Genomic DNA, 18,150 nt, shown 5'->3' on the forward strand with positions numbered 1-18,150 from the left:
TCAAATGCAGTATTAAAGGAGATGTCTAAAGAAGGGTCACATCCTGTGCTCCTAGAGGTTTGAGGAGCTTTACTTTGGTGGTCAGTTTGTTGCCGATATGTATCTCTCAAGGATTCCTTCGTTTGCACAATTGAAGCAAGCAGCGGTACCGACTGAGCTCCGGGCTTGTCACCCACTTTCGACGATGTCCTAAGCTCAGCGGCCGTATGCGCTTCCTTGTCTAGATTAGTCACAAGCGGTCCTTGTACACTCCGTAAGTCAATGATTGGGGCCGGTAGAGTTTTTTCGCCCGCTCCTTCTTTAGGGTGACGTTCTCTGGTTGAGAGGCAGTCTTCGAATTTAAATATCGCGAGTGCCTCTCTCGCAACATCTGCCAATAGTTTTTTGTCCAGAGTGTCATTTTTCCTTTGCTCATTTAAGAGGTTAAAGGATAAGTCAAGTCTCTTGAATCCTTCATGTTGAGTATGGTATGAGCGCTCGCATACTTGCTCCAAGTAAATTAACTTGGATAAGACTAAGGCCACCGTTGTTGATAGATCCCTAGTTGCTTCGTGCAAATTTTCATATAGTTTCATAAATGGAGCCAACGCAATTGTCGTTGATGACATCAGGATGGCTTGAAGGTCTTTCGGAGATGTACAGGTGTCTTCTTCAGGAGAAGACTCATGAACTTGATAGGCCCTAGTGTTTGTTGTTGGACCTTCCTTACATTGACGGATTTTAGTATTTCAGGGAATGGCCGTTCCATGAAAGAAGAGTCTTGAGATTCGTCTCGGTTTGTCCCGTTTAAACCAGGAGACACTGACATAGCCGTAGACAAATCATTAACAATGTTTGTGTTGTGTCGAGTCGACACTAGCCTCTTTTGAGAGGATTGTAAGTGAGTAGATGCGTCATCAAGGTTAACATTAGACTCACCACAGCCGTCAATTTTTGCACGCTTATAGCACACTTTGTGCCAAATGTCCTCATTTGCTCCTGACAGCTGACAATTTGGTCTTTTGACTAAGAGTCTTTCCGTTAAAGGTGGCGACTGCAGTAGTCCCCTGTGTGTAAGTTGACGGCATGATTTGTTCATTGCTATCAAGTTAACCAGGACTTTGTCAGCGATTCCCAAGGAGTCTCTCCTATTGTCTTCGTGCACGTGGTCGTCGTCCTTGGGAAACTCTCTGACATATGTGCCTGTGGAACAGTTTGTCGGAGGAAGAGGCTCCGCAAATACTTCGTCTTGCAACACCTCGCCCTGGAGTCTACCAGGCCATCCCACTGGTTGGGCGGCGCGGGGCGAGATCTCATGGGGACGTATCTCATCAGCTCCAGCTGTCAGTAATGCTGCGCGTTCCCCCGCGGGGCCCAACCCTCCCTCCCCAGATTCCAATGGCTCGCTCGTTGGAGCGCTTACTTTATTTTCACTCTCAGGGTGGCCACCCTCAGGGCAACCGCTATCGCCATCTGCTGGAGCCAGCCTGTACTCCCCCAGCATTGACAGCCGCTCTGCAGCTTCAGTACATACCGCGGACACCACAGGCCGAGCGCCCCCTCCTGATGTTGGGTTTCTGCATGCACTGCTGTTTCCGACCACCGGTTCACCCCCAAACATCTCAGAGGATGCGAAGGGGGGAGGGGTGGTCTCCACACAAGGCGAGAACTCAGAGTGTGCGGCAGAGTTTATGACAGAGTTTGTGGCAGCTCTGCCTGCGGTGACCATTTTTCTCTGGTTATCATCTGTTGATAGTTCCGTTTGTATAATTTGATTATAAACATCTGTAATCGGGCCAAGTGATGTATGAACATCGGGCCCGCTCGTCTCAACTGTGTAATGCTCGCTCGGTTGTAACTCAGTCAAGCTTGGTGGAACAGACACACCCGCTGGCATGCTTGAGTTAGAGCAGTCGCGAGAGGCGGGGGAGGGTGGACAATCAAGGTCCTCTGAGTTCGAAACACAGGAAAAGTAACGACTTACTTTGTTAGTCGGCCCCCTAATGGCTAGGTACAGCAGATTCTACGGGTGCCTCTCGCTTCTTTTGTGCGCGGGTGCTTGATGCTGATGGAGCCGGTAATGATGGTGTAGTAACCGACATAATTCACGTCGGCAATTTGTATGGCTCGCAGCTCGCCAAACAGCCTAACAGCAGGAAAGAAGTTCACAGCCCTTCACTCGCAGGGCTTAACGCCGCAAGGGCGCTTGAGGCGGCCACAAATAGGCAGGTGAAGTCAGGTGACACAGCAACAACTTCCCCTTAAGGGCACACGCACCTCAATGGAAACGAGTTCGTGGTTTGTAGTTCGTAGTCCAGTTACCACTCCAAAAGGCACTCCAGGCATTCCAGATAGGCGCTCGCCACAGCCTAACAGCAGTAAAGAAGTTCACAGCCCTTCACTCGCAGGGCTTAACTTAAGGTTGGTACTTCTAGCGGATATATAGACACATGCCAGTACGATCCGGTTCACACTACAGCAGATGCATGGAAGAGGATAAATGACAGAATGGATAATACAAACCTGTACGGTAAAAGCATGCCACTGTGGAACTGCCCAGGTCTCCCCCCAACACAAGACATGAGTATACAGAGGTTGTGGCATCCGATGAGGGAAATGACCCTGGGCGATTTATATCCCAGGGGCAGATTTGTCACTCTCGAGGAGTTGAAGGACAAAATAGGCAACGATCCAATGAGTAATTTACAGTATTACCATATGCATGCAGCCGTCAAAAAGAAATGGCCAGTGTTTCTATTAGAGCCTGAAACAAATGAGTGTGTTGATATGGTGGTACAGGGAAACTTTAGGAGGGGATTGTTAGCAAGGATATACGCTAAGGTACAGGATCGAACAGCCCAACAAGACAGATTGAAATGGGAAAGCGACAAACACTGCAATCAATAGATGCTGTGAAATGGCGGAAAATGTGCAGCCTCACCAAAGAGTTAACACTGAACACAAGTTTCTGTTTAATACAATTTAAAGTGCTGAACTGGCTTCATTACACGGCAACACAAGTATAACGATTTACCCCCAACAACTCCCAGAAATGCCTGAAATGTGGAAGTGAAGAGGTGGACACTATACATATGTTTTGGAACGGTCAGGCTACTGGCAACAAGTGGCAGAAATATTGTGCAACATGACAGATGTGCCTCCAACACTACCTATTAGGAGACATAGGGAAGATAAATGTAAAAATAAGGAGACTTTGTAAAATGGGATGTATAATTGCAAAAAAAAAATATTTTATTGAACTTGAAATCAAAACAGGCACCTACAATCCAACAGTGGCTTAAGGAACTAGCATTCGATAATGAAAGGGAGGAGAGATATGTATGCACTATGGCCATGACAAACAGGTTAGACAGGTAGACATGGTGACCAAATGCATAGAATGTAGAAATGTGCATTACTGAACTGAATGTAAAAGATAAGCTGGGACACCGGGTAAAGTAAGAAAATGCAATAAAATGTACCAATGTAAACATAGTTGAGTCGATCTCTCCGTAACCCACTGCAAACGAGTTTTTTTTTTTTTTTTAAATGTCATTTGTGATTGATTTTTGATGTTCTTATTGACTGTATAATTCCATACATGAACATTCCATACATGAACTGGGATTTAAATTTTATGCATTTAACTTTACGAATGAGTAAATCAGTGTTATATCTACCACTACCTGCGAGTAAATTCCTGTGATTTAATGTAGGATATATTTTTCTGTATACCTTATTAACATCTTAAAAAGGAAGCAGAATCTCGAATTAAGTTAGTTTGGGATTTTTGACCCACTAGAGTGCATATGGGTTCATTAGTTGGCAACAACTGGGTTCCATTTTGTTTTGCTTATGTTGGAGTCCCAATAGGTCAAGGGGCACCACCAAAAATATTGTAAATTGAAGAGGCAAATGTTTTTGAGCATTTCAAATCTTTTAGAATGTGTTTCTCTATCACTTTGGTGCACCTCCCACTTGTGTACATCTGAGACTAGACAGTCTCAGCCCCCTTTCTGTGCAACACACAACAAAGGCTCAATAGCCTGTGAAAGCTGCAGCTTTCCCAGGCAAGTGCATGACCGTATAAGGAATTTCCTGACCTTAGATGGCAGAAAGAAGGCCAAAATGAAATACGGATAAAGAAATTCTAAAGAGAAAAATTCTTGTGGCACAGCCATTTTAGGGCACTAGCTACATTTAGTAGCCATACGTGGTAAACACGATTGCACACACCAAAAATAATGCTAAAAATGCTAATGTAACTGCTGCTACCAGCTCGTCTTTAGGAACCTATAAAAGTAACCAAAACTCATCTGGAAAAAAAGCTAGGGTGAGAAAAACGTATCCCCATTGCACTCCAAGGTGTTGTGTGGAATGTTAACAATACAAGGAAAACAGTTTCCCAGTACTGAAAGTCTGAAGTACTGATCAGTTTCTCCATAACAAGTGAGCAAAAAAGCAAGGAAAGTGAAGCTGAAGACTAATTCCCTTCAGAAAGCCAGGACAACATCAAATGCAAAAAGAATGGAAAACTATAGAGGGAATGCTGCAAAAAAAGAACATTTTTCCTAACACCTTCCTACTGTCCCTCCGGTCTCACACTACGCCTTCCTACCTGCACGCCTAGAAAAGGAGCAATAGGTAACCCTGACTCCATGCACAGAAGAAAGTAAAGATCCAGAACGCCAGTCACACAGCGGAAAGTCGGAGAGAGTGAGACAGCCAGCTGCGGAGTAACATATAGGAGGGATCATACCACACAGACGTCGTGGAGTGCAGACAAGTAAAAAGGTCCACGGAAGGCTGCTGCCTGCAGTCAGGCTGAGAGCCACAGTAGCACAGGCCCACAGAAAAACAAACTAAAGACCCTGAATCAGTCAACAGGCACTTGTGGGAATCGGCATTGAAGTCCTGTCGCACGCCAACGGGAGGAATTAATGCCAGCAAACAAAAGCAGTCGACGAAACAGACTACCTCCCCCAACACCACCTGCCACTGAGAATAAGGTACGCAGCACTAACTAGGAACCTGGCTGCAAGGTCCAGCGGTGACCTAAGAAGGGAAGCCTAGAATGAGGACAGATGCCAAGAAGGGGTGAAAAACAGAAGACAAGACATGTTGCACACTATCCCCAGAGGGTGTGAAAGGTAAGACTGCACCAGGTGGGGTGAGATGCAGGATCTCCACCCCATCCCCAAGGCAGGGTGCAAATCACTAGCCTCCCAAACGGGTAGAAGGAAGAACAGCATGAAGCCAGCGTGAGGGGGGACTGTCGTACAGGACCAAATAATTATAGGCGAACCCAAGGGACCAGAGACTGCCGGGTGGCAAAAAAAGAATACAGAAACAGTAGCCCTACAATTTACACTGCCCCACCAATAAACAGCCTGAAGGAAGACAGACAATTTTGTGGAGATCATGCATCAACTGGAAAAAAATAAAAATAAAAAAAAGAGTAAAACTAATCGGGGACGTGGTCTGAGAGACATTAGGAAGGGGGGTCAGAAACCAACCACCATTGTTGGGAGTAGGCAAAAAGGCCCTTAACGACCCAACTCATGTTTATGTTAACCCTATGTAATAGAGGTAGGGACTGGTTTTTATGTTGCTAGACATCGAGGAGCATCTCTTTAATAATTTTCCATAAGTAGGGCAAAGAATCATCATGGACGTGGGGTTATGACATGCCTTTTTTCTTTTTAAATAAGCTTGTAAATGTTGAGAAGGATTTCTAAACTCTGGCCTGGTGGAAAGAGTTTAGGAGGCCACCCTAGTTATAGTGAACCGGGGGAAACTCTGGGAGTTCAGCCAAACCAATCAAGGTAGCATGGAGAGGGGTTTGGCTTAGTCTCAGGAGAGGCAAGTGGGGTCAGAGGCCCACAAGGAGTTTCGCACAATGAAGCAATCCAGGATTACAATTACACAAGTACAAAAATACTCTATTGTAGGTCTAAAAACACAATGAAAAATGAATCAAACAGGCGATATCATTCAATACACTAAATAATAAACATATATACAGTAATAGTTAGCTGAGGCAAACTATGCAGTTCACCCCCAACACCTGAAAGGGACTGTAATTAAATAGAATTGCCCCAACAGTTCACAGGAATGGAAACCTTAACTTATGAAATCCAACAATAGGTTAATTGGGGCCTTGTGCACACAAGCTCACAACGTTCTCAAATAGTTTTAGGAGTTGGGAAAAATATGGAAATGTTCCAGAGGATGTGAAGATTGGCGAGTACAATGCTTTTCTATGTTATGAAGGGTGTCTGGAACAAGTGTTATCAAAGTCAAAAGTTGTAAAATAAATCAAAGTTCTATACAAACGTTTAAAAAGGTGGCACTGGTTAGTATTGCGAGTACTCACCGCCTGTACTCCGTTTCTTTCCCAGACTTGGCGGGTTGAATGGGGGTGGTCGGGAGGGTTGTCGGAGGTAGGTTTTCCAGCCCTTGGTTCCGGTTGAAGATGCCCAGGTGCTGCGGGTACAAGTGAAATTCTGGTTGGGTCCAGGGGCTTAGTACAATCCTTTCCAGGGGAGAAATGCAGCAGGCACAGATGCAGGAATCTTCGGGACACTCTACCAGATGTAATCAGGCCAGCCCCAGCGATTGTCACCAATGTAAAGCAACAGCAGGCGACAGTTGTCGCAGTTGAAGAAAGCCCATCTCAGGACCCGTTGATGCTGGGACGCTGAGATTTCACAGGAAGGCTACTTGTAGGACAAGTTGAAGACCCCTGAATATCAGAGTTAAAAACGCGGGATGGCGACGGATCTACTGCTGTATCCCAAACTGGAGTTGGTCAACCCACTTGATGGCCATGGGATACATGAGGGTCTCCCGAGATCAGTAGCCAGATAGGCCTCCACCGAGACTGCAGCAAAATATAGTTGCCAGGCCTCTTCAAGATCGGTCTGCAGGTCTTCCTTTGGCTGCACAGCAATACAAGATACTTGGCTCCTCTTCAGGTCTGGAGAAATTGCGGTAGGACCCCTCTTGCTTTAAATTCAGATGAGCACCGAAACTCAGCCCAACCAATAAAAAAATCTGCTCCAGACACACCTCAGCAGGGTCTAATCAGGGACCACTGTGGAGCCAACTCATGCATACACTCCAGGCATACTGAAACCAGCTTGTGGATTGGGACCAGCCAGTCCCAACCCACTTCCTGACCTGCAACACACAAGGCTTTCCTGGGCAAGTGCATGATCATGAAAGTCATTTCCTGACAAGACCAAAGAAAAAAATGGCCAAAGTACAAGCCAATAATCTTGTGACACAGGAATGTTACAACACTAGCCACTGTTAGTAGCCAAAAGTGGTAAACATGGGAAGGTGAACTACAGCAAAAAAGGTAACAATGTAACTGCTGCCAAAAGCTCGCCTTTAGGCACATTTAAAAGTAAATCAAAACTCCCTGGAGTGTAGTCTAGGATGATATAAAAGTATTCCCATTGAACTGCATTGGAAGATGCATTGTGCAATATAAAAATGTTACCCATCACATTTAATAAGAAAAAGGCAAACTGTTTCAATGTACTGACAGTCTGAAGGACTAGTCCGTTTCCCCATAACAAGTGAGCAAAAGGCAGGTGGCGTGAAGCTGCGAAGGCCTCACTTCACTGTAAATGTCAGCACAAGGTGTACAAATAAAAGCAAAACGTGTGGGCGGTCCATAGAATATAGAGGTAAAGTTGCTAAAAGAGAAACCCTTCCTATCAGTCTCCCGATTCCGACTCCGCACACACTCCCAAGCCAATGCATCACCTGCTCCAAAATTCTTCTCCATTATCAGCCGTTCCCTCCTGCTGGTCACTTGGAGGCCATCCACCTTCTCCTCTGACCTCACCCGATTAACATACTTTCAATTTTCTAGTGGGGACTGTCCCATTGTGGGACTACAGTCAGCCTTTTTTGGTCCCATTCATTGTGCAGCCACTCTGGGCAGAGATGTGGCTATTCTATGCTGCTGCATGGCCGGAGTCAGATTCTCTCGCTCACGCAACTGCACAGCAGTGATCGGGTCCCAGCGGCGTTGAACGTATGTATGAGCAGTTGATTGCTTCTACCTCTTCTCTCTTCCTGTATCCTCTTTCACTAGTGTGCCAGCAGCTGCAATAGTAAAAGAAAACTGGCTAGCATAAGCGTGCAGAGGGAAGGCTGGAGACCTGGTTCTGCACAGATATAGATTGGCACATAGGGGGTGGACAGGAATTGGGACCCTCTCTACTGCCTCCATCCACCTTAGGTGTAGGACTGGCTCTGGCATTAACCCCAGAGGGCCTCCCACCCCCAGCTGAGGGACGGGTTGTGGTGGGGGGGGTGGCGAGTTTCTATCCCTCTTTTGACAAGGCCCATTTTATTGGCCTTGTCACATGATGCACATGGCATGTGAAGGCACTTTATTGGTAAAGGAAGCTGCAAGTAGCATTTAATAAATCCAGACCTGCTGGTGTTTGCAATGCTTTTTCAAACTGTATCATGCAAACACAGGACAGGACAGGACTTCAATGTGCCAATTCGCGTTGAAATATACAGGTCATCAAAGTGAGACTGGAAGGAAGCAGACTGGACAAACCAGTACTTTTGATGGAAACAATGAACTTAGTTATTTGTTAACGAACTTACTTTTTTTTGTTTTAACCAATTGTCATAAGCAAGTTTATTCCAGTTCTAACTACAAACCAACAGAGTACAGTACATGAAAAAGAATGGATAGAAAATTACCACAGCGAGGTTCCTGGGGTGATCCTTTCATAAAAAGCATACATGGAGCAGCACTAATTAACTTCTTTAGTCGAATGTTGAGGTCTTCTTTCTTGTTATCTGAAGAGGCATCAGGAAATGAAGTACTAGATGCATGGCGCTGAACTTTTTTTGTTAGCTCTGGAGCATGGGCACCGTCTAAGCGATCAATCTTTTGAGAATTCTTAAAAAGAAAAACGAAAAACCATTAGAATAATGGCTAACAGTGAAGATAACCCCTGCTAGCAGTGCCGGGAGTATTAATTCTATTATAGACTAGGAGGCGAGTATTATGCTTCAACTTCCATTTATTACTCTTCAGCAGTTTAAACAAAACACACAATAAAACTCTGAAAAGTGTCCATAACAAACTTTTCTTTTCTGAAACTACAACCCCCAAGGTCTCTGTAGTCCAGACTAGCACAGCCCAGCTATGACACACATCCTGTCCCTGGGCTCCTCCTCTCTTTTACGTACTCTGACCTGTCCTTCGAACTCTATAACTTTGTCCGGCCAACAGTGTGAAGACTTCAACTTGTCAACTGGAGCGATGCTGCTCTCTCGTCTCCCCTTGTCTCAACTGCAGTGCTGCTGTTGTTGCTCCCTGCTCTGTTATTCTTCTGCTCTTCCCCCAAGGAACATACAATAAACAGATTCAGGGTGGTGTCCATGTACTGTTGTTATCCATCAATATCACATCAAAAACAATACATGAATGGGTGGGAATGTAATGCTTGCCTCCTAGTCTTTAATAGAATTAATACTCCCTGCGCAGCTAGCAGGGGTAATCTTCATTCCATGACAAGACTGGAGGCGAGCATTATGCTTGTTCAAAGCTTCCCAACACTGTACCAGCTAAACTCTGTTGGTTTGAAATAAAACTAGCCCAATCAGCTGCTGACAGAATATCATGCAGTGATACCCCTGTTGTAAAGGCTCTGGATGCCATCGTACCTCTTACAGAATGTGCCCCATACACTCCCAAATCAATACCTGCTGCTTGCATTACCTCTTTGACCCACCTTCCAATAGTGGCAGTTGTAACAGCGAGCAAAGGCTTTCTACGCGCGATTAACAAATAGGTAGTACCAGCTGTCCTTACTCTGCTGTCCTACTTTCATACTCTTTAATGCATCTCGCTACACACCATTTAGTAATGAACCATAGTCGTCCCAGTCTTCGTCCTCTTGACCATTGAGAAAGTCACCCCTTGCGGGCCGAAAGACCTTCAGTTAATCTCCAGCACCTTGACATCAGACACACGCTTACACGATATTAGGCATAAAAGCATTGCTAGCTTACCTGGCAACTGTTTCAAGGACAGATATCCATCTGCTGGATAGCTCTAATAAACACAGTACTACTTTCACATCCCATACTGTATTATACCTTGGCTCTGGGGGTACCTTCTACCTTGCTCCTCTGATGAGCCTCACTACGGATGGATGTTCCCCCGCTGGGGCTCCCTCTCCCTCAATCAACAGGTGCCCCGCAGAAATCGCAGATCTGTACACACCTATGGTACGAAATGCTCTGTCTTGCAACAATTGTGCTAAGAAGTTTAATATAGCCACTAAAAGGGGCTGAAATGGGATGAAGACTTCTCCCTCTACACTAGTTCGTCCACTTGGCCCAAGCCGCGTCGTAGCTCCTCCTAGTGGTTGGAGGCCAGGATTCCACAATAAGCTCTGCAGCCTGGACCAAAATGCCTGGCAGCACCCAGCATCGCCCGATATCCTGCACGCGACTAGCGGGAGTGTCCCACTCACTCTCAGAGGATGACACAACGAAGTTGGGTCCGTGAGCAGTCCGTCTCCTTCGGGGTATACCCTCTGCAGATCCGTTGCCAACTCCATCAGCGTCGGGAACCACACTTGTGACTTCCACAGAGGTGCTACTAAAATCAACTCTGCTCTCTCCCTCCAACACTTCGCTAGAACTCTGCTCAGCATCCCAAAGGGAGGAAATGCGTAGTGCGGGGCGCCCAACCATTCTTGCAGGAAAACATCCATCCCTTGAGCCTCCAGGTCTAACCTCCAGCTGAAGTACTCACCTGTCTGGGCAATGAGCCAGGATGCAAAGGGGTCCATGTGAACTGGACCCCATCTCGTATTCAGCATCTGAAATACTGCTGGATCCAGTCTCCAGTCGCTGGAGTCCGTCAGTCATCACGAGTTCCAGTCGGTTACTACATTCAGCGCTCCGGGCAGGTACTCCGCTGTCACAGACGTTACGGACTGGAGGCAGAAGTGCCAAAGGTCCTTCGCTAGTTCCGCTAGCAATTTTCACTTTGTTCCTCCTAGGTGATTTATGTAGCGCAACGCTGAGATATTGTCCGTCTTCAGCAGGACGCACTACTTCACTTTCCCTCTCGTGAATGCTTTTATCACAAACGATCCTGCCAGAATATCCAGGCAGTTTATGTTCAAGCGAAGCTCCTCTACGCTCCATTTCCCTCCTGGTTTCGAAATTTCTGCATCGCGCTCCCCCATCCTATGCGGCTGGCGTCTGATTCAATTATCTGGCACACCCATTCCAAGCGTCCATATTCATTAACCACCATTCCAGCTCTTTGATGGACTCTTGATCTAACAGAACTCTCTGATATTTCAAACCTTGCTGCAAGTGTTTCATCTTTATCCTCTGCAGCATTCAATAGTGCAGAGGACCTGTAAATATGGCCTGGATGGAGGCTGCTAATAACCCCACAATCCTTGCTAGAACCCCGAGCGAAATCAAGTGCTTGCTTAAGCAGACTGATCTCCCTTTTGATACCCCTCATCTTTCGGGCTGGCAGCTCTAATTTAGCTTTCCTGGTGTCTAGGAGGAATCCCAGGAAATCTAGCCTCTGTGCTGGCGTGGTGTCTGACTTCTCCACGTTCACTAGAAAACCCAAAGACAAAAGCAGCTCTTGCACCCAATTTGTCTGATATACTAGTGAGTCTCGGTCCACAGCTAGGTTTAACAGATCGTCTAGGTATCTGATCAATCCGATACCTTTCTCTCGAATTGCTGCCGCTACTGGCATTAACTTGGTGAAAGACCAGGGCGCTGACGCAAGCCCGAAGGGCATCGTCTTGAATTGCCAAAGCTGTCCGTTCCAGTGAAAAGCTAGAAATGTCTTTTAATCCTCCTGCACTGGGACTGTCAGGTAGGCATCTTTCAAGTCCAGCCTCGTCAACCAGTCTCCCTCTCTCAGAGAATCTCTGAGCTGGTGGATACCCTCCATCCTGACATGACTAAACGATCCACCCATTCAATTCCTTTAGATTTATGGCTGGCCTGACCTTCTCTTTCCTGTGCACCAGAAACATATTGTTCACAAATCTGGGGGGTGCCGTGCACCTCTCTATGGCATTTTTCTGCGCTAGCTGGGACAATTCTCGATCTAGGCATTCTTGCTCCACAAGTGCAAAATCGCTGCTGGTGTGGCCAGCCTGGCTGTACTGGAGGTTCTATGAACTCCAGTCGCAGACCTCTGATGGTCCGCAATATCCAAGCATTGCTGGAAAGTGAGCGCCAATTCGCCGAAGATATGTGTCCTCCCCCTACAGGAGGATAATCTGTCACTCTCACCTGGTGTAAAACCTTGGCCATGGCCGGTGCCGGTTCCTCTGCCTCTGCGTCCTCGAGGGAAACGTCCTCTGACCGGGAAGAAAGTATCTTGCTGTTTGTTTTCCCAGTTTTGAGCCCTGGGATGGGGTGGGGCGGTGGGGGGGGATGTCTTCTTCCTCCCTGATTTTGACTGGCCGCACGACCCTTGAAGCGGCCAGTCCCGGCAAAAACTCTGTTCGGAAATATCTTCCGTATGGAGGCCTGTGCTTTTTCTAGAGAAGTGTAAGTACCAACAAATCAGCCCATTTCTTTCCCAAAAGTCTCTCCGAAGAGGAGGTCCTGGCTGCTTCTCCTGCTTCAAAAAGCAGGAGAAGCTTCTCTAGCTGCTTTGGCGCCGGGATAAGTACGGGGGATTGTAAAACCATGTCAATTAATTACACTTTATGTTGGATAAGAATCAAACACTTGACAAACACTTATAGGACAATGAACCGTGGTCATTTCCGGACGGCCTATCTCAAAACATTGAGAATTTAACAGAACTAACTTTGCAAACACTGTTTTTTTGTCTAAATGATAGCATTTACAACATACTCTTTTTAGGTGGGATTTAAACCCGTTACTCTTTGTGCAACCATCAGACTCTTTAATTTGTCAGAACCGAAGGAGCTATTGGGTAAGAAACCTTTCTTTACTCATTTGGCAATTCAGCAAAATAGGACAAAATGGTATTTTTTGGACATGACTAACACTGAATATCTGTGGTTTCTTCCCCCATCCAATGTGTTTTTCTTTAATTCCTAAAACATCCACCCCTTTCCCCCATTCCCTTTTCTCTGTGGTTGACATATCTGTATGATAAACTGTACAATTGGTGTTCTATCATTGGATGTGTAATTTATACGTTATTTACCTTTTATTTTCATGCATTTTGTTCTTTATGTGTTTTTTTCTTTTCATCTGTGATGCAACAAATATCAGGCCTGACTGAAAAAGTCATAGAAGTTGCCGAAACACATGTCTCATAAAGGGCATTAAAAATATATGTCAATAGCAGGCAGACTGCCCTTTGTGCCGAGCCTGCTAGCACGTCAGGGTTCACTTCTTCCCCTGTATATTTGGCTCTCTCCGCCAGATCTATCATCTTCGCGGGAGGTCACGCTAAATCCAAGACCTTCTCTTGACAACTCCTGCACGACCTGTCAATTCCTTTTCAAGGGTCTTACTGGTCTTGGACACGAATGTCAACAATTTAGGATCTAACTCAGGGGTTTCTGCTACCTTCCCCGGGAGGTCTGGCCGTGGGCATTCTGTGCGCAGACGTTGCCTCACTTCTTTGTCGAGGGTCGTCCGCAATCTCATGGTCATGTACTACGCCACCCTAGGGGACGGCTGCCAGTCTGAGGATCCCGGGTTCCGGATACTGTCCAGGTCAAACATGTCCTCCTGCTCTTCCTCAAGATGTTTCTCCTGGCGGGCTCTTTCCCCCCACTGGGTTTTGCCCATTACTCCTCCGCTACCTCCGCGCCATCTTGCAAGAACAGGTCTCTCTCTGCCGGCTCCTCTTCCAAGCCTAGGTCATCGTCTCCTGCGTGATCTTCCCCTGGAGTGGGGGTAGTGAGGTATGGCACCGCCTGATACTGCAAGTAAGCTTCTTTGAGTTTTGCGAATGCGTCGGCTACCTCTGGGGGTCTTCTCTCACCCAGTCTGATGTGCCATGGGGGTCGCAAGAGGATTTCCTCTTTGGGGCTTGGTTACTCCCTATTGACCTTGAATCTGCGGGTCCTGTGGGCGTGCGTCTAGTCTCCTTGGTGCTTTCTTTGGGCTGGGTAAGCATAGCTTCTAGTATCTCAACCTCTCTTGTAGGGGCCTCTCCCCCTGCGACACAGCATCGACCAGCTTATTTCCCAGCACCTCCTTGAAGCTGGCAGGGAGATCCAGAGGCTGTGCCTCCTTGCTCCACTCAAACTCTGTCATCTTGAGGAGCGTGCTGTGTGCCAAAATACCTTAAGCAGGTGTCTTTGCACGCCCACTTCGCTTGATCTGATGTTAATTATGAATATATAATGTTCTTTTTCTTTCTTTTTATGGCTTGCACCAGACTGTGAGGTTATCCTTTGCCCCTTCAATAGGATGATTGTGTGTACTTTGACACTCCCTGGCGGCTATCTGTCCATCAGCAGAGTGAAAAGGCCTGCTTGTGGGGAGGTAATTCGTCGCCCAGCGCGGGGTCTGCCCGCTCCACAGCTGTTCAGCGTCTGTGTGGTCGCGCGACATGATCACTGCAATATTTGATTTACTGCTTGAACTTAATATATGTGCCTCTTGCAATCACCGCCAGGCCCACGTCTGTACTGCTCTGCGGTTGCTTGCTAATGTGACGCGCATGCTGCTCTGTGGCTCCGCCCACCCGAGGGTGGAGGCCGGACGGCACTCGGCAGAACTGACTGACGCACCGCACACCCTAATACCACATTAGTTGTCTGCTCAGCACTCCTACGCGCGCCGTGTATATACTATAGAACTTGCTCATAAACACTGTCAAAAGATGTAGCGCTATGCAGTTATGTTTTTCCTCATAACGATCTTACTCTCAATCCCCTCCTAAACATCTATAATATAACAAAATCAACGTCTAACACAGAGAGGTTATAAAACAGCACTTAACTTGCTGAAGAGCAGTAAAGGAAGAGGAACCGCCCAGGGCCAGGATGTGCGTCATAGCTGGGCTGTGCTAGTCTGGTCTACAGAGACCTTGGGGTTTGTAGTTTCAGACAATAAAAGTTTGTTACGGACACTTTTCAGAGTTTTATTATGCGTTTTGTTGAAACTGCTGAAAAGTAATAAATGGAAGTTGAAGCATAATGCTCGCCTCCAGTCTCGTCATAGAATGCTATAGCTTAAATGGTTTTCTTAAAATGCATATATAAAATCCATGAATCAAAATTTCATATAAATGAAATGCACATTAAACAAGCATTGGCAATGCCAACAACAGTTTGGGCTTTTGTGGGCATCAAATAGCAGTGCCTGCAAAATTCCTAATACTTTATACACATGGTCAATCAATGGGTGGGCAAATAACCAAACACCTGCAAGCTTTGTGTTGTCTCCAACATACCGTACTCACACAATTCGAAGAGATACAACAAAATGTACCAAATTAGAAGCGCCCGCAACTTCAAATAATCAGTTATGGGCTCTCCTTGGCTGCAAGATAAGCTAGCAACTAAAATAGCATTTGCCGTTGTGCCTGTAAGAAAAACAGATTTCAGCTCTGCGCTACTAAAAAAATATTCCGAAACCTGATTGTCCTAATTCTGGTCAATCAGATTGCATTATGTGCTCAGTCAGCAGCATTCACTCAACCCAGCCATCTACCCTAGCTAGCAAAGCTAACCTTATTCCCTCATTTCCTCTGCCTCCACTCTAGCACTTCACGGTCACACCCTAAGCGAAGCTGGCTGTACGGCCTACCTGCACTTAAATATGTCTGATCTTGGTTGTCCTTAATCTATGTATTTCCACCTATCGGGGTGCAGTCTTGGAGCAGCAGCAAAGGTGCAGAGATAGTGTGGGGCATTCCTGTCCTTGTGTTAAGTGGGTTGGACATGAGCCTAAAACGCTGGCAAGCATCCAGATTGGCCAGCAATGCCTGCTGACTGGAAAAAAAGCAACCCTGAGATCCTGAGTGTTCGCCCGACAAGGAGAAAACATGATGCATGTAGCGACTGCTTTAGGAGTGTCCCTTCTAGGAAAGCGCTACACCAGAGACCACTGCCGCACAAGCAAGCTAATAAGATGGGGGCGGAGGGTGGGCACTGAGAGACACGCAAGTCTCACTGCAGTTTGTTAGTGCAGGTAACTGGCATAAAGCCTAGCATCATTGCGGCCAAGTGGACCTGGAAACACTTTCTGGGAGCTGAGCCTGTACACTTAAATGGCATTCTGTTCGGTTCCATGTCATTTAATCGCGGGATGAAACAATGAGTTTTCTCTGTGGATATTTCAACGAGAAAACTCATCTTTTTTTTTTAAATGTATTTTTGGGGGGTCCACCAACCACCATCCCCTTAAATTATTTAACTATTCCCGAACACCCACACCCCATCTATATATATTTTTAACCCCCCGCACAAAATTCGATGACTTTTCATGCTGAAATAACAGAAAAACCCAGCGTACTTTCATCCCACGATGAAAGGACGTTGTACCTTCTGTTCTACTGTTCCGTGGAGGGTATTGGAGGAGAGTTCAAGTCTCTTGTGTCTTCAGATGAAGACATAAGCGTATAACAAGCGTTCACCTCATGTCTTTGCCGGGTTCTCAGAGTCACCCGGGGCAGGAGGACACACCTTGCTCACCAGGTGGTCAGGGGAAGAGGAATATTTAAGCTCTATTATGTTTCAATCAAGGAGGTGGCTAATCAATGATACACAAAATCAAACGTAACTTGCAAACATGTCCCGGGGGCTGCCCTGCCCTACCTGCAATAATCACCAGACACACCTTGCATCTCAGTTATGTGGTCTTTGCACTTCAGAACAGGTGAAAAGTCGCCCTAACCAACAGACTGCTTGCTGAGAAAAGGGGGAGCCACCCAGCAAGGTCAAAAATGCCCTAAACCAACAGAAATGGTTGCTTATCATTTCTCAAGCAGTTGGAATGTTTAAATGACAGTTCCCAAGCAGCAAGAAGGCACTTCTACCAGCAGTTAATTTATTCAGGAAGCATTGACATTGATTTTCCCATTGAAAAACAATTCTTCAATTCAGGCCCATAATGTTTACTAACAGATCGCATTGCCACAGTTTTGTTTTTGTGTGCCTTTATGGCTTGACTAAAAAGCTGAATAATGCAAAGAAGATCTTTAAGGCTGACATAATTTTGCATTCATATACTTGTATTATTCCGTTCAAATAGGGAAAACAAAGTAACTTTCATACTATTTTTGGTTAACATAAAAGTATTTATAGATTTGAAATTTTAGTTTCCAATGTGATTTGTGTACAAATTCCCACTAACACAGATGACAGTGCTCAAAATCTGTGATCACTGTCCTCTGTGTTCGTGGGATTTTGCTTGCATTACAGATTTCTAGCTCCCCGCTGCCGGCAATGCGGCAGCTCCTGAATGTGAGCAAAATCCTGCGAACACAGGACAATGTTCAGGTTTGAGACATGAGCTCTGTGGGGTTTCATGTCTTATTGCAAATTTCTTATTTGAACACTTTACAGTTGGTTTAAAAGTGGCTGGGAAGGAAAACAGAAACGGAATGCATCAAAGGATAAAAATAGAGGTGGGACGAGCCAGACAGTGTGAGTGAAGCTGAGCACAACCACTGGGATTGCAGGAACATGCAGGTCAAGCATCTGCATGACCCGTTTCAGCTAAAGAAGGCAATCATTGAGCAAGTAAGGGTTCAAGCACTACATGACATGTATCACAACATTGCCAATTTTGTGTTGTAAGAAATTGATTAATATTAAAACTGACTTAAAAAGGACTAGAAAGAGCCCTAGCTCTATTTAAAAAAACAAGGAAAAGAAACGCAGAAGGGACAGAAATAATTACTGCTGTCGAAAGTTTTGTAAATTACTATTTTAAAAAAAAGATTATACTCCCATGATTCAATTGGTCATTTTATTTGGATGATGCATGGCATAATCCCTTTTCAAAGATGGCCGCTAGTTTCAGAGAGCTTCCATAGAGACAGTCATCCAAGATGGCTGCCTCCATGGACGAGCTCAAAAAGCTCAGAGATGGGCAGGAATGGGTGTAATTAACCATAGGGATTAGCATGGCTATGGGCAGGGAACGGGAGGGATTCAATAACTTAACTGCAAATCCCTCATCCAATGT

General features: G+C 45.9%; 1 protein-coding gene across 4 annotated transcripts in view; it reads right to left on the minus strand.

The window, feature by feature from the left end:
- Positions 1-18,150, minus strand: part of GLRX3 (glutaredoxin 3) — a 539,364-nt gene that overhangs the window by 382,785 nt on the left and 138,429 nt on the right. For all 4 annotated transcript variants that reach the window (XM_069611446.1, XM_069611443.1, XM_069611445.1 and 1 more), the window contains exon 4: positions 8,716-8,917. In XM_069611446.1, the coding sequence (XP_069467547.1) occupies positions 8,716-8,917 (202 nt within the window). The remainder of the gene's footprint in view (positions 1-8,715; positions 8,918-18,150) is intronic.

This window comes from Ambystoma mexicanum, chromosome 8, assembly GCF_040938575.1.
Source record: "Ambystoma mexicanum isolate Mex_15411 chromosome 8, UKY_AmexF1_1, whole genome shotgun sequence".
Classification (NCBI taxonomy): Eukaryota; Metazoa; Chordata; class Amphibia; order Caudata; family Ambystomatidae; genus Ambystoma; species Ambystoma mexicanum.